This window comes from Ictidomys tridecemlineatus, chromosome 3, assembly GCF_052094955.1.
Source record: "Ictidomys tridecemlineatus isolate mIctTri1 chromosome 3, mIctTri1.hap1, whole genome shotgun sequence".
Taxonomy (NCBI): Eukaryota; Metazoa; Chordata; class Mammalia; order Rodentia; family Sciuridae; genus Ictidomys; species Ictidomys tridecemlineatus.
Window position 1 is genome coordinate 18,680,149 of NC_135479.1, and position 20,755 is coordinate 18,700,903.

Below are 20,755 nucleotides of genomic sequence, written 5' to 3' on the forward strand. Positions count from 1 at the left end.
ACCCATATATTGAGTATTGAACTCTGAACTCCAAGAGCATCACATATGCTGACCACATGCTCTGTTATTGAGCTATACCTCCATCTCTAGGTCTAAATAATTTTTAATGTTTGTATGCTATCCCACTGAATGCATGTTCCTACTCTATTTGTAAATCCCCTACTGATGGATTTTGTTTTCAATATTCCATGCCATTGTAAGCATTATCTTTCTTTTTAGGCTCGTTTTGGACCACAACAATATTTATTCCCTTAGAATAAGTGTTTTGTGAGTGGAATTGCTGGGTCACTGACAAACTGTCCAGGTTTAATCACACATATTCATAATATGTTCCAAGGGGCCACTGCAGTGAGGATGGCACCAAAGTCAGGGACCAGCAATTTTGCAGGCTCCTGGTCTGCCCATTTGAAGGCCGTGGACTCTTAGCCATACCCTGACGTTCCCCAGGCTTTTCTTTCCCTAACACGGATGCACAGTTTGTGGTTAGAGTTGACGGATTCGAGACCTGTCCAAGCCACGCAGGCTCCAGTAGGGGCTTGGGCTCCGAGCCCCTAGGAATCCACCCCAGCTCCCCTCCCCCACCACGGGAGGGCGTGTTAGGGAGCCGCTTAGGCAGGCAAAGATTGCACCATCCACAGTTTGAAAAGGAAGTCGGAAGAAAAACCGCAGGGAACAGAGTCGTACGTTCCAAAAACTGAGCCCCAGCAGCGGGTCCTGGTCCCTGAAGGGCTCCCTCCACCACGGCTCGCTGGACTCGGATCCCTGGCCTTTCACCGGCTCGTTCACCGGAGCTTTGGCTGGGTACGGCCCTTTAAGAAGCTGTCACGGTGGCGCTGCTGGCCCCGCCCCTCGGGGAGGGCCGAGAGAGAGAGGGGAGGGGTTGGTGGTGGCTGAAGCTGGGGCGGGGGGGTCTGAGTCTATTTTTAGCTCTGGGTCGCGTCACGTGACGGGAGTGACGTCTCCGAATGTTGTTGTTGGTGGCGGCGGCGAGCGGAGCCGGAGGAGCCGCCGCAAAGATGGAGGAGCCGTCGAGGAGGCGCTGCTGCTGCTGCCGCCGCCGCTGCTGCCGCCGCCGCCCGCGAAGCCGGAGCTCGAGCCGCAGGGGGTGAGCGCACCACACCCGCCCGGAACCCTTGTCCCCCGGCCCCGGGATGCCCGGCGGAGCCCCCTCCTCCTGCCTTCGCTGCTCGCGGGCTCCTCGCGCGCGCGTCGCTCTCCGCGCCCCCCTTCCTTCCTCCTGGCGCCGGGGTGCCAGCAGGCGCCCCCCGGGAGCATCGCCAGCCTGGGAGCTTGGCCTTGGGCTTGCTGAGCGCGCCCCTCCCCAACCCTCCCATGCAGGGGTGCCTTCTCTGCAGGTAAGGGAGGGGCCGCCTTCCCGTGCCCGGCGCCCCCAAATGGCCTGGGGACTGGTCGGGGATGTCTGACTTGTCCCCTTCCCGGCGGCATATGTGGTGATGCAGAATGATTTGAGCCCTGCACCCAAATTCCTTGCAGACCCCTCTTCTCTGAACACTCCTTTCTTGGTACTCTGAGGTCAGAGGAGCTGCCCACCCACAGCGCTTCTCCCCGTCTCCTAGAACGCCTCCTTGATTTTATGTCCTTGACTTCCCGTGCATGAGGAGGGGGACTGCGGGGGGGGGGGGCACCTTACTTCTCTCTTCCATTATTCTCACCCTCTCCCCGTGAGGCGTTACTGCGTTTGTTCCCACCCTCTTCTGTCTGACACCCTGGAGCTAGGGAGAGAGCTAGTAGATGAATTGGAGCTCCCCCCTTCTTGTCTCGGGTGGATGCCCCCCATTTTTCATACTGAGTCTGTATCTCTGGAGGCAGGGGCTCTGTCAGAGCCTTGTTAACTTGGGGGAGTCTGCTTTTTTTACCCTCCCCTTCCCTGGGGCCCGGGGGAAGATGAGAACCGGCTGGGTGATAAGTGATTAATCTGGGGGTCTGGGGGATAGTGAAGAGGGAAGGTGGGGATGCTTCATTTGGAGGAGAAGGGGACCACTTGATATCTCTGCCTTTGGCTTTCTAAGATGAGTCTTGTCCCTAGAGAGGAAGGGTAGCAGCTGCAGTTGCTTTGGGGGGGTGATGTGAAAGGGATCCACTACTCTGACAGTGACCACTGTGTTCCTGGGACCTGGAGTTAGCTTTGGAGCTTCGAGATGATGGTAGTGGTGATAGTAATTGGGTTCAGGGTCCAACTGGGAGGGGAAGGTGGAGCCAGAGCATAGAAACAAAAGGAGGCAGGGGATGGGAGATTCAGGAGTCTTGGCCAGAAGGACCCCTGGCTAGTTTGCCTTGCAGGATAGCATCCTGGGATGGGTCCTACCCTGAGTGTCCTTTTAGGTTCCAGACAGTGCAGTCAGGGAGGATACTGAGTCTCCCAAGTCCCAGGCACCAGGATCCCTGAGCCTATGCTAGCTGTTGAGATACTGGGCTGGGCTGGGCTGGGCTGGGCTAGGGATGTGAGTAAGCCATGTTGGGGGCTGCTTCCTTCTTCATTCCAATCTTCCCTCCTTTTCCCTCCCTATACGCAAAGCTTGGGCAGATCTTGTTTTGCCTCCTTCCCCTTTTCTTGAACCCTCTCTGCCCTCTTTCCACTTGGAGTTGCATCTGGGTTAAATGTTGATGAGGTAGGTTGGGGATCTCCGAGTTAGAGGAACAGGCCCCCCAGCATCTCCACTCTGTGCTGGAGTGTGTGCACACGAGGGGCCAGAGATGCAAGTCCCAGCTGCAGGTTACCTGGGGGCAAGGATGGAAGAGATGTTCACTCAGGCTGTCTTCCCCTCTTCTCCAGTATATACCTCTACTTTGGCTGGATCATGTCATCTGGAGGGGGCAACCATGTCACATGCCCCACCCACCCCAAGTAGCTGTAGAGACAAAGGTTTGCCTTCTCTTTCCTAGGGGTGGCATCTTAGCTGTGTGGGGCCTGGGAAAGTAGGGGGTCATTTGTGTTTCTTCATGGTGGTGGCAGGGAGGGGATCAGCCATAGAAGCTGGGGGTAGTGCAGCCGGCGCTGAAGTACCAGCTGCTCTTTAATAATTAATTCTTCCTACTCACATCCCTTTGAGGAGGGCTGTCTGGAACACCGCATCAGGCTCAGCCAGCCTGCTAGAGGACTCACTCCTGTTGGCTGGGTGGGGGGGGGAGGGAGAGACAGCGAGGGGGGGCGGTTCTTGGCATTTTTGGAGCAATGTCGCTTGCTCATGAATGAAAACCTGATGCAGCCCGTGAGGGGGCCTATTGTAGCCGACTTTGGCTAATTAAACTTTCTCTGCCTTTCTTCTCCCCCACCCCACCTCACCCCAGTCCCGGCCCCAGCCCTTTCTTGAATGGGAACCCTGTCTAGTAGTGCTGGAGAGGGGGTATCATTCTGTTTGAGGTTTTAGGGCAAACAGACCCCTTCTTCTGCCCTCTGCCTCCGCCTCCTCCCTTCCTCCCCTCCCCCCCCTTTTTTTTCTAGAAATAGCAGCCTCCTCCATCTGGCTTGTGCAGATGCCTGGAGCTGCGTCTGAGCAGACAAACAGAAATGGGCCGATTGCAAAAATGAATTTGTCAGCCTGGTGCCTTTTTTCCTCCCCTGTTGCCTTCCCCCTTTCCCTAGTTGGGGGCCTGGACATCCAAGTCAGCACCCTTCATGGCTCTGATCCTCCTGGACTTCTCTTGGCTCAGCTTGGGGGATCCACAAGGCAGTGAACACTGTCTTAGGCTGGAGAAAGTGGCCTGCTGTGGCCAGTCAGGAGAGGTGAAGAGGAGAAGCCCTGTGTGCCTTCGGATCGAATGTCTGGACTTGTAGCTTTTTGATGCAATTGTTGGGGCAAGTAAAGCCCATCCTGGACTCACAAGCTTGGTTCAGACTGCTTGGCAATGCCACCTATGACCTGGGAGCTCCTGACTTGGACCTGCTTCTGTCAGCACCAGACCTGGTGTGTTGGGAGTGGGTGGCATGGTGGTGCTAGAATCCAGGTTCCGGAGAAGCCCTCCAAGGCACACCTGATGCCCCAGGAATTCAGAGGGAGTTGCTTGAGGGACAAGATCCCTGCAGGGCAACATCATGAACTTGTGGCCTTTGGGACATTGCATTGCTTCACATCTCCCTCACTTGCCCTCCTCCTCCCACCTTCTGCCAGAGTTTTTATTGCTCACAAGTGAGGTGGGGATGGATTTCTTTCCTAGGGTTTTTGTCCTACCTCCTTCAGCTTATCCGTGAGCTTACAGGGTGAGAGGCAGCTGATTTCCTGCAGACTTCCCTGCCCTGCTGTCCTGGCTGGAGGTGGAAGGTGGGTTTGGGTCCTGGAGTGGGGTAGAAGTCTATCTGGAAAAAAGAGTTGGCTACTGCGGTAAGGGGAGCAGAGCCAGGGGATCTGCCTACTTAGATCATCGTGGAAGCCAGGCTGCTCATTGGTTTGGCATCCAAGGGATGGATCCTCTGGAAGCCACACAGCTGACTGTCCATTGAGACCCTCATGTAACAATAGTGAGTTCTCTGTAGAGGCAGAAACAAACAGCTCAGGTTTTGAACGTCAGGCTGCCCTCTTTCCCCTTTGTGCCTTGCCCCAGACAAGAATCTATGCCTGTCCTGATCAGGCCCTGAATGGGGTTTTGTTCCCAGGGAGCCCTGGCCAGTGAGTAAAAAACTCACTAGACTTGAATGGAGGTCAGCAGATACTCTTTGCAGATGGACAGGGGCCCAGGTTGCTTCTGAGCTCCATGGGGTGGGGAGAAACAGTGTAACTGGGTCCTGATCCCACTGTGTGTTCAGGGAGCTGCTCCCTTTCTCTTCTCCCTGGTAGGTGAGGATCAGCGCCTTTGTAGGTGAGGATGATGGGACCTTGGGGCTTAGCTTAATTTTTGTTCCATTGGGGTCGCTTCTCTGGAGTGCTCTGATAAGGAGGTACCCCTCACTAAGGAGATGGGCTGAGCCATTCAGGCTGCTGGCAATCGTGGGAATTTCTGAACTTGTATTCCCCAGCCCACGGGAAAGGGTGTGAGCGGGACTGGGCGCCAGCCTTGGTGTGGGCACTGGCTGAGCTGCCAACCCACGCGGGCCCTGCCAGGGCATCAACAGCCCCACCTTCTGCATTCCTGAGTTTGGTCCCAGCCCTGTGCAGTCTCCTTTGTCCTTAGCCCACACAGGTGCCTGTCAGGAGCCATCTAGCCCCTTCGATCTTGACCCTGAATCTGAAAGCACCTTTCTGCAGCCACAGAGTCCAGCCTCTGTGTGTGGGCGAGAGCAGGGGCAGCAGGCCCAGGACCTTCAGGTCTTCTCTGTGTGCCCATGTATATGTGTGTGTGTGTTCCTGTGTTCCTGTCACGGATGGCTTCTGGGCTCCAAATGGACCCCACCCCTGGGAATCCTTGATGAGAATGCCAGGCTTACTGAGAACTAATCCTTCCAGGAGGTGGGGCTGTCCTGGAGGCAGAGCTGATTGCCGGTTGGAGGCTTGGAGAGCACAGTTAGGGCTTAAACTTCACTAGCTCTCAGCCTCCTCTCATTGCTTCCTGCTACTCACTTTCATTGGGTATTGGAGGACCTGCCTTCGTTTGGAAGCAAATGAATGAGATCATGTCTAGGTGGATCATGGACTGTTTAGGGATGGGCCTAGGTGGGTGCATACCTAGCGTGTGAGGCTTGAGGACAAACTGTGGGGCTGGTGGCGGGGAGAGCTGGAGGGGTGGGGACAGCTTGGGAAACCCATGGTCCTGTAGTACATATTCCATTACTATACTGTCCTTAGCTATCTTTGGGCTCTTTGGTGCCTTTGTGCAAACTGGCAACAAGAATCTCTTGTGTTCTGGTGGACTTAGTGTCAGGCCATGGTTAGGCAGGCAGGGCATTGGGGTATAACTTATGAAACATATGTAAAGCTCTGAGTTTGGGTCCTGAACCCCTTAAGCTGGGGGTGCTGGGTCTGGGAATGGATGTCTCTGGCTTTCCCAATTCCTGGAAACACACTGTCTTGTCCAGACCCATTGTTGAGTGGGGGAAGACCAAGACAGAAGCACATCTATATTTCCAGAGTTGAGTGGTACATGGTTCAGATAATAGGGAGGCAATGACTCTCCCCCTGGGAGTCCCCAGCTTAGGCTCTCCCTTAACTTCTGCCAAGAACCCCAGGTCAGCTCTGCATTTCCCTACTTCCGTGGAGGGAAGCCAAGAAGCTCCTGCGTTTCTTTGGTACATACTTAGTCTCGCATCAGGTACCCCTGGTAGTCTGTAACGTCTTCCCACCTGGCAGAGGAAACTGACATGCCTGCAAAGGATTTTGTTTAGCTGTGACCACCGTAGCCATTTCCTGTCCCTTGGGCATCAGGAACCTTATCAATTAGGAAGAGAGGATACCAGCATCTGGTCAAGTTCTGCTCCGTCCCTCTGTGCCCCCAGGAAGGTGTAAGCTGATCACTCCAAGGTCTCCTTTGATTCCCAGATTCCTGAGTTGGGGGCCTCTAACCCTGCTCCATCTCTCCCCAGGGATGCCGTTCTGAGTGCCTGACTGCCTCACCCCGAAGGATGGCCTTGGATGGGCATTAGAGGCACGGTGGCCCCGGGCTCCTGTCCCGTCCATCTGTCTGTTATCGTCTGTCTCTCTTGACATCACCGCAGCTCCATCCCCTCCCGTCCCAGCCCCCAACGCCAGCTTCCTGCGGGCCCAGAGCCGGCATGAACTCTCCTAACAAGTCGGGTAAGAGCTGGGAGGTTGGAGAAGAGCCCCCTGGGGCCACTTTGGATGCAGTGGGCTGTGTGGGTTTCCCGCCCAGACCAGCCGACTGCTGGTGTCTCAGCTGTCCGGGAAGTAGGGGGTCAGGAGTACAGGAGCATTGAAAGGAAAGGACAGAGGTAGTTGTGGGAATTGATGGCCCTGGGAGGGCATCTGTCCACCTCTGCCCTGAGCCTGCCTTCAGTATGGGGGCCTTTGGTCCCTGTTCTGCCTTGCCTTATTGGCCAGGGTAGGTAGGCCTGTAGGGGGTACATACCCCAGAATTTCTCTGGGTGGCCTGAGGTGGTGTTGGAAGCATTTCCCCAGGATAGCTGAATGCCCTGCTTCCTTTTTGTGGTGGCAGCTTCTTTCCTTCTGTAGTTCATATTTTTTTCTTGGTGGAGGTTTGCTGGGCCTGGGCCTTAACCTCTGTGTTTGGGTGTGTGGCTTGGGGTGGGAGTGGGGGAACATGTTTATAGACGAGTCTTAACTCTGCAGAGTCCAGGTAGATTAGATCTCATCCTCTTGGACCCTGGACATGGTAGATTCCTAATTTGGGGTCTTTTCCTCTGATATTTCACATTCTCTTCTGCTCCTAGGACCCTGCCCAGTGCTGCCAGAAATAGTGTATGGGTGGGACTCCAGGCAGCTTTATGTTGGGGTGGGTCTGGATGTGTGCCCATGAGGATGTGTCCAAGTGGCCTGACTTGGACCCTCAGGAGTTTCCCAGGAGGGTCATGGGTCAGTGTGGTCAGAGTAATGACTGCCTTCTCTCTTTGACTGTCTCCTGCACAGTCGACAAGCTCAGAGCCCATGTTGCTCAACTTTAACCCTCCATGGCCCGTCCTGTCCCCACATCTTTTTCTGTAGGGTGGATGGGTACTTTTCCTTCTTTAAGAGACAGGGAAATTGGAGCCTGGGATGCAAGCTCATCTGCAGGGTGGTCCAGAAGCAGCAGCAGGGAGGGAGAAGTCTGGGTCACTCCCACGTTGATCCCCACCATCTCTCCTGTAGGTTTGTGGTTACCCCTCACGTCCTCCTGCCTCTGCCCTTTCCTTCATTCAACCTGTAGGGGCTGTGCCAGGTGGGCTCTTGAGCTCCCTGGCTTCCTGCCTCCTCCTCTAGGCTGGGTTGACAAGGGGACAGCAGAGGTCTGGTGGGTATTCGTCATTTCCTCTCCTGCCTCAGCTGGACATTGCATCAGCAGGTCATTTGTGTCTGGCAATAGTGCCAGCTGCTCCATTCCTCTGAGCTATGACCCTAACCCTTTTGGGAGCCATCTCAATTTCCCGCTTCACATGGAGGTCAAGGTCTAACCCTTGGCCTACGGCACAGAGGCTGCTCAGAGGTATCTAGTAATGGCTTTTGAAGGATATTTCCTAGCTATAGGACTTTACTCTCTGGCAATACAAGGTTGAATAATCTATCCAGCACAGATGAGCTTATAGGGTCGCCTTTCCAGATGCCGGTGGTCCAGGTTCCCTTTGCAGTCACTTCTGCCAGAGCTGGTAGGAGCGTGGGGTAGCTGGAGGTATCTTACCAGCTTGGGCCCTGGCCGGCATGGGCCTTCTGAGTGAGGCATGTGGCATTGGCCTTGCCTCCTGGATGGCTTTCCAGCTCCCCCCAGTAGGGGGAGATGCTGTCTTCTGTGTGTCTGGGAGAGAAGGAGGGAGCCCCAGATTGGGAACCTCATTTCAAGACTGTTGAGAGGCTTCACAACTGGGGTCACTGCTTGGGGGTGTTCTCCTGAGGTCCTTTCCAGTGGTTCTGGGATCAGCTCCGAGGGTGACAGCCAGCCTCCATGCAGCCCTTCTTTGAGGGGTTCACCATCTTCCATTCCCACAATTCTGGCTAGCATCTGGGCCCGGGCTATGGGTGCCCAGCACCTGGCAAAAGCCTGAAAATCATGTGCCTTGGGTACAGTGAAACCACAAATTGTAGCCAGAGCACACAGGTGTTCTTCCCTAGGGACACCTTGGAGAGAGCCCCAAGAAGGAAAGGTTAGGGCCATGGGGCAGGGGACAGAACTGGGAATAATGAGAATGACTAGTCCCCAAAGAAGGGGTGCCCCAGCCCCTGAGCACCTATCGTTTTCCAATCTCTCCTCTTTCCCTAGAGCACCGAGTAGCAGGGCTGGGTAAGGGCAGGGAGTTTTCTGCTGTTCCTCCAGTTCTTCTCAGTGTCTCTCAGTTCTCTAGGAACTTTTTGGTTTGGCAAATCCTCACTGAGTATCACCAGTAAGTTTAGCCTGTGGGGGAACAAGAGATGATATGAGATGATCTATCCCTGCCCTCACAGCGAGCAAGTTAGTAAGAGAGTTTCTAGTGAAGGGTGGCAGATGGACACTGAGTTTCTGGGGCCCACCACCCCCAGGAGTGGGAACTTATCCACTTACCTCTGGACTGGGCTGCATGCCAGCATGTGACCTTATCTACCTACCTCTGGCAGTCCTGGGAGTCTGGGCAAAGGCCATTGGTGGGACTGCCTGCTTTCCTGGGGAGGCCATTCCCTGGCCTCTGTCTTCCTTCTGGCAGGGCAGTAGGGAACAAGAAGTGACTCTGTCCGCATGTTTTCCTCAGTGGGGTTGAAAGACTGACAGAATCTGTCACAGCCAAGGCTCAGCCCAGCCAGGTTGGAAGAGTTGCTCTGGACCTAGGACCTGGACTCTTCTGTGCCATTGCTCAGAGGAGAGGGCAAGAGTGCGGCCTGCTATGGAAGCCAGCTTGGATGGCGGCTGGGCCTGGAGGAGATGGCCAGGTTCCTTATCCCCAGCGTGGGAGGGAGACAGGCTTCATGACAACACCTGTCTGCCCAGCAACTCCCAGAACCCTCCACACTTTCTCTCCTTCCCTTTCCCAGGAGGGGGAGGCAGCTACCCCCTCCTTTCTGGTTGACCAGAGAAACTGGGGCATGGGTGTGAGGTAGAGCCAGGAACCATGGCGTCCTGTCTCCCAGCCCCAGGCTCTGCCTCTGAACCCCTGGAAGGGAGGTAGCCAGCCCTGAGGAAGAGAAAGTGGGTCAGTGCTGGTGTAGGGTAGGGGTCTGGGAAGGGGACTCCTGGCCTCTGTTCTCCCTGCCCTGGCACAGACTGTGCTCACTACAGATTGGGATCTGTTCACCCTTCCTCTGCTCTGCTCTATCATTCCAGAGGGATTGAAGGCTTAGGATAGGATGACCAGAGGAGGCCGTGTTAACTGTGAGGGGAAGTGGAAGATGCCAAAGAAGATGTCCACATTTTTCCTGGAGTTGGTTTCACATGAGAGGGCTCAGCTAGCATATAATGTGGACCTGGCACATGGCAACTCCCAGGTCATGCTGACAGGTTTCCACATGACTGGTTCAAAGGACAGGGAAGAACTAGAAGACAGGCAGGCTCGATGTCTCCAGGGTCCCAGGGCCACTGGCACCTCACAGTTTCAGCGTAGGTCTCCTGAGCCAACCTTTGGCCTTTTTTTTTTTTTTTTTTTTTTTGAGATAGGGTCTCATTAACTTGCTTAGGGCCTCACTGAGTTGTGGAGGCTGGCCTTGAACTTGCAATCCTCCTGCCTTAGCCTCTTGAGCTGCTGAGATTATAGGCATGTGCCACTATGCCAACAACCCTGGGCTTGTTGACTGTGCACAAAGTAAGACTTCTCTTTCTTTCAGTCAGGTCTCCCTGCCAACCTTTTGGGCCCATAAAATGGTAGCCTGTAAGAGCTAGGGGAGCCAGCATTGGCCTTTTCCCTCTCTGCAGCTTCAGAGTATTAGGAGACCAGAATGCAACCTCAGAGGGAGGGGATGGAGTCACCGCTGTCTGGGGAGAATGGTGCTGGCTCTGGATAGGGCTCTTGGACCCCATCCTCAGTGTGTGCTCCATAAGGTTTGTGGGACAGTATGTGGGAGCATTGGATGGACAGGGATAGAGAAGAGAAATGAACCACAGATGGGTGGTATAGCAAGAAAAATTGAAGTTAGACATTAAGAAGACCTTATTGCACTACCTGAATCTCAGAAGAAAAAAGACACTTGTCTTCCTTCCCCAGACCTCCCTTCTTATCCCCTGGAGGATTCTGGGAATTGCATTGAAGATTGTCTGGCTGAGTCTGACACTTCGTTTCCTACTTCTTGGAAGCTATATGTTACTGGGAGCTGGCGGCCACTGAGTGCCCATGTCCTGGTTGTCCTATCTTCCCTATTCAGGAGTCCTCTTTTCTTAGGCGTCTGACTCCCCAGGGTTCTGGGAGCCCTGCTTTTGAATTGTTATAGCTGGTAACTTCCTCTTCTCCAGAGCAGGGCTCTCCTGCCACACTCTCCTGTGCCTGAGGCAGGCAGAGAAAGCCAGGACAGGGCTAGCCAGCCCTTCCGGTTGCTCCTAGCGTGGGTGGGTGGAGTCCTGGGCTGGGAGGGGCTATTGCCCTTGGCTTTCTGGGCTCCCTTATGTCTGCCACCCATCACCCCACTCATGGGGACCTTGCCCATCCTTCTATTCCTCTTAAAAGGGTCTGGTTGGCCAGGATGAAGATGGGGAAGGGGGTGGTGAAGTTCCTACCCTGAGATGTCCACCAGTGCCTGCTCCAGGTTGGGCCTTACTCCATTACCTTTTCCAGCTGGGCAGCTGTGACTCCAGACCCCTGTTTGGTTCCTGGTCCACCACTGGGCACTCCTCAGAACATGTCATGAACATCTCACCTTTCTAGGGCCAGGGAAAGTCTCCTCTGCCACCTCCCCTATCGGTGTGTTCTCTCACCTGAGGGAGGAGGCCCTCTGCCATCCTTGACTGACAGAAGCTGGCTGGAAAGCTGGTCTCCAGGAGTCACAGCCACCATGTCCTTGGTTGGCCAGCCTCTCTCAGGCTCCCTACAGGAGGGTGAGGTCATCCAGTCCAGAGAGAGGACAGGTGTCCCTGGCTCTGTGCCTGGAGTTGGGGGGTGGGTGGTGAGGCAAGGAGGGACCAGGAGGGGCCTCCAAAATAGCAACTGTGACATCAGGAAGGGGGAGGGGGATAAAAACCCAGGAATAACCAGGCTATTAAAAGGCTTCAGTGAGGTCAGGGGGCCAAGTGGGATCTCTGTACTAGTGGTAGGCACAACCTAGGGAGAAAGAGCAGGCCAGAGGTGGGGAAGGCAGGTGCACTGGCCCCATAACCCAGCGAGGCTCAAGGAGCGAGACCTCTATCAGGCCCGGATGCTGGCAGCTAATGACTCTTCCTGGAAGGGCTCCAACCTCAACTCTGTTCCTGCTTGGGTGCTGGGGGTGATGGTACTTATTGATGGAAACCCTGGGGCAACTTTGTGCCCTCGATCACGCTAAGGGCAGTGGGATATGGTGGTTAGAGCTGGGACTTGAGCCTAAGACCTCTCAGCCCTACCATGTGAGCATCTGTATGACCAAGGGCAAGTGACTTTATTCACTCTGTGCCTCAGTTTCCCCATCTGCACCCCTCTCCTGAGGTCATCATGCAGAGTCAATGAGGTGATGTGTGTTATGCTCTTAGCAATCCACCTGGCACAGCCCCAGGGAAGAGCTGCCTATGCCGAGAATAGGCAGGTGCTACCCGGTCCCCTGCCTGGGCTGGGCAAGGCTTGCAGGCAGGAACAGCATCCCTGCCTCCTGTAAAGAAGCTGAGCAGCCTTCGGAGGTGTGGGCTCTAGGATGGGTGGGAGGGAACTGCCCCTTAATTGCTGCTTAGGGACCTCCCTGCTGGTAAGGGGGTGGAGAAGGTACCTCCCAGCTCTGCAGGAGGGCAGAAGTGAAACCGACCCCAGGGGGTTGTTAGGACTCCAGGGAAGGTGCAAGTTTAAGCCAGGTGGCCATGTCTGTCACCCTTTTCCCAACCCATTACCTGCTCTAGATAGCAAAGGAGAAGACGGAGGATTGAACCTGGCTTCTTGGTCTTTCCTTTGCTTGCCAATAGCAGCAAAGCGGCCAGCGTAGCTCCCAGACGCAGGGATACCCGGGGCTGCCCCCTTCCCCAGCCCAGCCTCTGGCCACCGTGCTCTGTGGCCTTGGCCCTGAGTGCAGGCCCTCTCCTGTCCCCCTCCCCCTTGCCTGGCGCTTCCTCCTGGGGTGGAACGCGCCTCCCCCCCTGGGGCCTCCGCCAGGCCTGGGCTCCTGGCAGCCGGCCGGCGGCTCCCTGAGCATGCTCCACCTATTTATAGACAGGGCCCTCCCCCAACTGCTATTTCAGTCTCCTGCCAGCTGCCGGCGGCTCATTCGGGAAGGAGGAGCAGGGAGCCGGGCCCAGAGCTGTCACCCGGGGCTGGGAGGGAACACAGAGAGCCCGCCTGCCTGCTGAGCTACCCTTCCTGTACCCCGAGCACTCAGCCATACCCGACTCCTGGGAAGTGAGGACGGACCAGTGGTCCAGGCTCCCGTTAAGAGAGCAGGCTTGCAGCTCCCAGGCCTCCAGGCTCGGGCAGCCAACTGGAGCGCCCAGGCCGGATGAGGTGCCTCCCTGCCTTAGGGGGCCCAGTGGCAGTGGCCTGAGGGAGTCCCTGAACAGCCAGTCCATTGACTGCCTTCCCCTGGTTGGCTCCCGCCTCAGGCGGCCCCTCCTGGGCATGCTGCTGGTGCCCAAGGCGCAGGGGCTGGTGGAGATGCTGCAGACCATCTATGAGACAGAGTCCTGTTTCTCAGCAGATGGCATGTCAGGCCGGGAACCATCCTTGGAAATCCTGCCGCGGACTCCTCTGCACAGCATACCTGTCGCAGGTAAGTGCCTCTGTGTCCCCACCTGCCCTCTGGTGTTGGGCATCCTTGGGTCTGGGCTGAGTATCTTCCTCCAAGTCCTGCCTGGATCCTCCTACTTTGGTCTTTCTTGAGAGCTCTGCTGAGCATCCGTGAGATTGGGGAAGCTGTGCTCCCATGAATGACCTCCCTGCCAATGCCCCTACCCTCTTTGCCCAGAGCTGTACTTCGAGTGTGCCTCCTACCTGCACTCTGCTGCATCCCTCCTGTGCCTTTTGCCTCTGGCAGGGTTCATCTCAGCTGCTGGGGGCTGGGGCTTGCTAGAAGATCCTGGCCTAGTTGGCACCATGGTCAGAGGGGAAGAAGTGGGTCAGTGACCTGTCTCTAGGCTGCCTGATCCCCATGTTTGGGCACATCTGTGGTGTCCACAAGCATGAAAGTAATCCAACTCCTTTGGTTTGGTTTTTGGGTTGGAAATTTAGGTATAGAGACTTTGGCAAATCCCCAAACAAAAGTCTCCTTAGAACTGGACACTGGCATAGATTAGGAAGAGACTGACAACTAGGATGTTGGAATGGATGCTTGCTGCCTTAGCTTTTAGCTCCCCCATATCTCTCCTGTCCCAGGTCTTGGTTTATTCCCACCAACTGAGAATAGAGAGGTGGGTCAGGTGGGCTTGAGGACCCTGGACTCTATCCTCTTCTCAGTAGGAACTTTTTTGGCCCTTGGCTGGGGGTGGGGCTCCCCAGAGCTGTGCCACTCCTTCCCTCACTCCCAGGAACCTGTTGGCAGCATCAGGCTCTTCTGGCACAGCCTTCCCACCAAGCCGGCACCACAAGATGCTTCCTCCCGGGAGGGGCCTGCTGGATCCATGCCTGCTTGGCCCCTCCTGGCAGTGGCTTGGCACTCATGAGAGAGAGAGAGAAAGAGAAAGAGAATGTGTGTGTGTACGGTGGGGAGTCCTTGTTCTGGATATGTGGTGTGGATCTCAAGATTTGGATTAGAAGGTGAGAGCACCTGTGATTTGGCGCTGAACTGCCCAGGTATAGGTTGTAATGGAACTGGCATATGTTAGAGGATGAATGTTTTGGGAAGTTTTGAAAAATCCTTGGAATATGATTTGTCATCTGCCTGGACAGGGATGTCCATGCCCTAGTGAAGGGGAATAGCCCTGGAGACCAGTCCTACAGAGTGTCCACACAGACCTCTTGATGGAGGCATGATCCTGGGGCTAACCCTGTAGGGACTTCTGGGATGGGGCATAATACTGTGTGCCAATCCTGCAGGGTACCCACCCACTAAGGCCCCTGGGATGAGATGAAAACATAGAGGACTGGTCCATGCCCTAGTCTAATTGAGCCTCTAAAGCTTCAGCTAAAGACCCTCCCTGACTTCTCCCAGCCCTGGGACTCAACACCTTGAGTCCTAGCATCTCCTGCAAAACAAAGGAATGGTGGGGCAACTCTGCCCGGTTGCTCTCTGTCCACCCTCCTGCGCTGGCCCTACTTTCCCTTCCTACCAGTGGCAGCTAGCAGTTGGCCCAGAGTTTCCTCAGCTTGTTCACTCACCTCCTGCAAAGTAGATGTCTGAAACCTTGCAAGCTGGGACCCCACTCACTGGCCCATTCTCTAGTTCTACCTGCCCTGGACAGACCCCAGCTGGCCCCTTTCTCCAGATCCCTTCTCCCCCACACTGCCTGGCCTTCTGAGCTGCAGTGCAGTCCATGCTGGCAGGAGGGATGTGTGAGTCACCCCAGCGGCTCGGGGAGAGGGCTAAGAATGTAAGAATGTTCCCCCTGAGCAACTCTGATGCTGTGTCTGTGACGCGGCTGGGGACAGATATAGGCCTGGAGCTTGGCTGTTTTTTTTTTTTTTTGGACTCTGGAATGTAAATAGATGTTTCAAATAGAAACACTTTAACCTTTGGGTTACAAAAAAAAGTCCACCCCAGATAAACAGCCATGAGGGCCTAGGGAGTCTGGTGTTTCCCTCCTGTCCACATTCCCCTCCCCCTTCTCTTGATCAGTCTCCAGACAGGATGCAAAAGCCTGTGCTAAAAAGGCAGGTGTCCAGGGGATGCCTTCTTGGGTGGTGTGTGTCGCCCAGGCCTCCCCAGTCTAAGGGATTGCAGAAAGGAGCCTTCCTGCCATCTGCAGGGAACCTTATTTTCTGGACAACCTTTGTTCTCTGGACTGTCTTGTTAGCTGCCAGTGCCCAGCACCTAGCACACAGTACCTGGCACCTGGATGAATGAATGCTATGTGAGGGGCAGGTCTACTGGCAGGGTTTCTGGGCTCTATTCTGGAGTTTGGACCTCTGGGTGAGAGAGAGCTATAGCAGGCCTCAGTGGGCAAGCCAGAGCCTCAGGGACACTCTCTGCTGTTCTTCCTTGAGAAGGGGACTAAGTGTCAGCTTCCACTAGTAGCAGCTGGAGGTCTCCCTTAGTGGATGGGGTCTGTGCTTGGCTACCTTGCCATATCCCAGTGCTCTGTAGGATTCCCAGGCTTGGTCTTGGCTTGGGGAGCTTGAAGTTTGTATTCAACAATGAGATCCCCCAAAACACAGAGCTAGGGAATTCCCTGCCTCTCTTCTGAGAGCTCTGGATTCCCCTCTTTCCAGTACTACATAGAGCTGATACTTGGGCAATGTGCAGGACGTTTTGAGAAAGCATGGAGGAAGAGTTTCCTCTCCCCATCCAGGGAGGGCATGAATCCTGCTAGGAAGTGTCAGGAAGGAATGCTCGGGATGTTGGGAAGTGCCATAGGGTTCAGGTTTGGCACTGGGACTTTCCCTGGATATTCTTATTCATGCTCTCAGACCATTCCAAGCATGACTATGTGTGTGGGTGTGTAGGTGTAGGGATTCCGGGAAGGTAGGAAGGGCAAGATTTGGGTGGGAAGGGAACTAGTATAATATACTAGGTGACAAGGGTTTTAGGGACTTTCCTTACCTTATCTCTTTGGAAGGGTATTAATAACCGTATTTTACAATTGAGAATGAGCAGAGAGGTTAAGGAACTAACCCAAGGTCACAGTAAATTGGAGCTGGGATTTGAACTCAGTTCTCTGTGAAGGATCATTATTAATCCACACAAAAGCTCCTTTTTGCACATTTTAAAAAGGTGGACGGTCCTTTGGGTAGATGCATCCTCACGCTAGTGTATGTGGCTTAACAACTGGAGCAAGAACTAAGTTTCTGCTCCAGTTTGCCCCTTCAGTTGGGTGTCCATGTGTAGTACACAACTTGTACAATCTTATGTGATGGGCGTGTGTGCCTCCAGAGTTTGTGCTCAGAGAGAATAGAGACCATTCTATTACATTTTTTACTTTTTGGTACCAGGGATTAAACCCAGGGGTGCTTAACCTCTGAGCCACATACCTAGCCATTTTTATTTTTATTTTGAGTCAGGGTCTCACTAAGTTGCTTAGGGCCTTGCTTAGTTGCTGAAGCTGGCTTTGAACTTGCGATCCTCCTGCCTCGGTCTCCCCAGCCACTGGGATTACAGGCATGTGCCACCATGCCTGTTTGAGAATAGAGGCCATTCTGGCCTTGGGGAGCTCCACTTGGTCAATTCTCTCTCTCCCTGCATGAATTTTGGCCTAAAGGGAGAAGAGGGCTCAGGAACAGAGCCTACCTTCTATTACAGACCCACATCCCCTCCCCCCATTCCCTTCTGCCCTGTCCTCTCTTGTTTTTGAGACCCTCAGCTGTCCCTTGCCCACTGCAGAGCTGCCAGACAGGAAATCAGATTAACTGTGTCCACACGCAGCTGTAACAGCTGTCAGATTGGCAGCAGAAATGAGTGCAGGTGGTCGGGGGACACTATGAGGTAGTGGCTCTCAAACTTGTCTTACCACAGTTACCAAGGGAATTATTCAGATTATTCCAGATTGGAGGCCGCAGGCAGCTCAACAACTAACATTTTAAGCCTTTATCTCAGGTAATTCTGATGTGAGTAGGTTCAGACCATGCTTGGCGTAAGGGCAGTGAGGACAGGGGCCAAAGGCCCAGCAGTCTGCCAGTGGGTGTCACCAGCATTCATGGACAGCCCTCTTGGGCCTTGGAACTCCTGCGAGGAGTGCCTATATTGAGAGAAAGTGGCTTTTGCCTTGGTCAGAGGCGAATCCAGCTCCCAGCAGCCTGGCAGTCTGGAGAAAGAGGATGTTTTGAGATGCCGAGAGCAGGTGTCTAAACCCCAGTGGAGTGGGGGATTATGGCAAGTGGCCAGGTGGGCAGGGTGCCTTGCTGGACATTTGGGTTGGGTTGTACATGGAGAGTGGAGTCAGATCTCTTGCACGAGGGCCCCTTCCATCTCACCCCAGGTGGGGAGCGAACAGTCCCAGCAACAGCTGCAGACTTTGCACAGTTAGTGTGTCTTTTAATTGCCTCTAGCTTTGTGCCCAAGTATTTCCTGGAAATGGCTTGGAGATGGAAATCTGTTTCTTCTCCCGATAGCATCCGAAGAGCAACTAACTTCATCTTCACTGGTTAGAGATACCCTGTGCCTTCCACCAAAGCTCTGTATCCCCTGAACTTAATGTCCTTTAGAGTCACAGTCTGTCTCTGGAATGCTGGGACTTTTGTCCACCCTGTCTCCTTCCCTGTTCTCCTGAGCTCTGGTGCTCTGGGAGCCAAGCAGGTATTACCTCTTTTCTTGGATCCTTAATATAGAGCCTGGCTTCTTATTCTCTTTCTCACTAAATTTGGGAACAGCCTTTAGGTTTTCCCCTTCTGTTTTTTAGTGGGGGACAGAGAGAGCCAGAAGATTAAGAGCTGGTTCTTCTACCTCCTTTCCAGGTGACCTTGGACAAGCATCTCCCCTCTGACTTCCCTTTCTTCCTTGGTCAGACAGGGAAGTTGAGTTGTTGAGCTTCCCGGTCTTTCCCAAACTGACATTCTAAGGGTCTCTGAGGTCAGTTTCATGTTGCTTCTGCCTTACAGGAAGAAGGGTTTAAGGTTTCCCAGGTCCTTGCTCCAGGAGGATATAGAATAATCCTGGGAGGGTGTCACCTGCAGTGGAGCACCCTGAGGCTAGAGAACAGAGAAGAATTTTGGATTGTTTGGGTCCAGGGGTCCCAGAGCAGGGACGAAAACGTGTGCTTATTTGTGTCAGGCAATGTTTTGAGGCACAAAGGTCGTCCCAGCTATTGTAGCCTGAGCCACAGAAGACAGTGACCCTTCTTGGGGGTAGCAAGGCAGGTGAGATGGACTGAAAATTCTAGAGCTGGGAGCAAACTACCCTCAGAGATTCATCTCTAATATTGGCACCCTGTTGCTGGCTGCTCTGGCTTGTGTGGGGCCCACACAAAGGGCTTTGATAGGAAAGGACCACAAAGTGACCTTTGAACAGTCTGAAATGAGAGCTAAATCCTCACTCTGGCAGAAGTTTGAGCCCGTCATCCTTAAAACTCTGTATTTTAGCCGGGTTTGGTGGTGTACCCCCTATAATCCCAGCTGCTCTGGAGGCTGAGGCAGGAGGATTGTGAGTTCAAAGCCAGCCTCAGCAATTTAGCAAGACCTTAAGCAACTCAGCAAGACCCTGTCTCTAAATAAAATATTAAAAAGGGATGTGAATCTGTGGTTAAGCACCCCTGGGTTCAATCCCAATCCCTTTACTACCCTCCCCACGAAAAGAGAAAGAGATAACTCAGCGTTTAATTTTGTGCCCTTTGGAAATTTCTCTCTCTCTCTCTCTTTCTCTCTCTCTTTCTTTCTTTCGTGCTGGGGATTGACCCAGGGCCTCACACATCCAGGCTTGCACTCCACCACTGGGCTACATCCCTGGCCCATAGAAACATTCTGAGAAGGGGCTAGAGCTGGGGCTCAGCGGCAAAGAGCTTGGCTAGTGCACGTGAGGCCCTGGGTTCCATCCTCAGCACCACATAAAAATGAACAAATAAAATAAAGGCATACTGTCCATCTACAACTACAAAAAAAATTTTTTTAAATAAAATAAATATTTTTTTAAAAAAAGAAACATTCTGAGAAGTACTCTATAGTTTTCACCAGATTGCCAAATGGGTCCAGGACACATAAAAAGTCAGGAGCCATTAATAATAGCCCTGACTAGCACCTCCCGAGCTCTTCCCAGGCCCTGTGCCAAGTTCCTCGGCAGGCATTCTCCCAGGCCTGGCAGCTCTGAGAAATAGGTGCTCTGCTCCATTTTGCAGATGCCTGCGTGGAGCATGGAGAGGTAGCCAACACCTTACCCTAGTAAGTAGCGCTGCCTTGAACCCTCTCAATTTCTCACTCCAGAGTCTTCGCTCTTAACCATTACATGATGTGCATTCGCTTGTGTTGCTTGATGAGTTGTGCAATTTGCTAGGTGAGAGTCATGCCCAGCCTGCACATGTGGAAATACTGTCTGAATTGTGGTAGAACCTGTTGAGCCTAAATTGGCCTCACTAGTCACGTAAGAGCACAGAAATAGATCATGGGAAAACATCTTTGGTGGGGAGGGGTCATCTGTCAAGAAGTGTGAAATGCTATTCTCTGTCTCTTACCAAAATCTCTCAAAGGCAGGACAAGGACAAGAGTCTTTCCACATTCTCCAAAGGACAGAACAAGGTAATTAGGTATTCAAGGAAGCTGCCCACTGTTCATCCTGGAGAGGGAGGTCCTGAGGGCCCATGGATGCTGGTGGAAGATGCCACCCTCTTGGGGGGCTGCCAAGTCTGGGCTCTCTAGAGAGATGCCCTGTGTTGGAGCTGGGTACAGTTGTGTTCAGAGGGCTCCTTCCTGTGCTAGGCGTCAAACCACCCTGGTTTGGATCCCTATATTTCTGCTGTTTAGCCCACGGGTCTTTCCACAGCAGCCTGAGAAGCTTGTTTTCCTTGCTTGTGTCAGGAAGGGCTTGCAAACAGATCAGTGATCTCAAAGTTCCTTTTTACCCTGTCCCCTCTAGGGAAGGCAGCTCCTCAGATCCAGGGATTGCCTGCACAGGCCTTGTTTCTGTCCTTAAATGTCACAAGCAGCTTAATGCTCCCTTATCCTGGGTCCCCTCCTCCCTTAGTCTTTTATGGCTGGTGGGTCCTGGAGGAGGGTTTTTGGAGCTGGTGCCCAGCAGGTTCCACACCCTGGGCCACTCCAGGGCTTCTCTAGGGGAAACTAAAGGTCCTCCTTCCCTCTGGCCAGAGTTCATGGCACAAAGGTTCTGAATTGCTGATGTTGTCTCCCGGAGAGAGCACGGAGTGGGGGCCTGGCTTGTGGCTCAGATCAGGCACCGGCTTGGCTTTGCTCTCAGGCAGCTAGATCTGTTTCTTATTTTGAACCTTGGTTCCCAAAGCACTGCCAAGACCTGCTTCTCATGGCCCAGAGCCTCTTGTCTTCTTGGAGGCAGTAGCCCTCTTTTTGACTGGACCCTCTTTTTAGACTAAGGCTATGTTGGCAGTA

At 53.9% G+C, this 20,755-nt stretch overlaps 1 protein-coding gene across 6 annotated transcripts in view; it reads left to right on the forward strand.

Annotated features, from left to right (window-relative positions):
- The first annotated feature begins 947 nt into the window (after positions 1-947).
- Positions 948-20,755, forward strand: part of Hdac5 (histone deacetylase 5) — a 35,709-nt gene continuing 15,901 nt past the window's right edge. For 3 of the 6 annotated variants that reach the window (XR_013435623.1, XM_021728323.3, XM_078041010.1), the window contains exons 1-3: positions 948-1,105; positions 6,473-6,683; positions 13,222-13,388. Coding sequence is in view for 5 of the 6 variants with exons in the window: in XM_021728323.3 (XP_021583998.2) it covers positions 13,238-13,388 (151 nt within the window). In the remaining variant the exon portion in view is untranslated. The remainder of the gene's footprint in view (positions 1,106-6,472; positions 6,684-13,221; positions 13,389-20,755) is intronic. The other 3 variants (XM_005328103.4, XM_005328104.4, XM_078041012.1) reach the window with 3 other exon arrangements.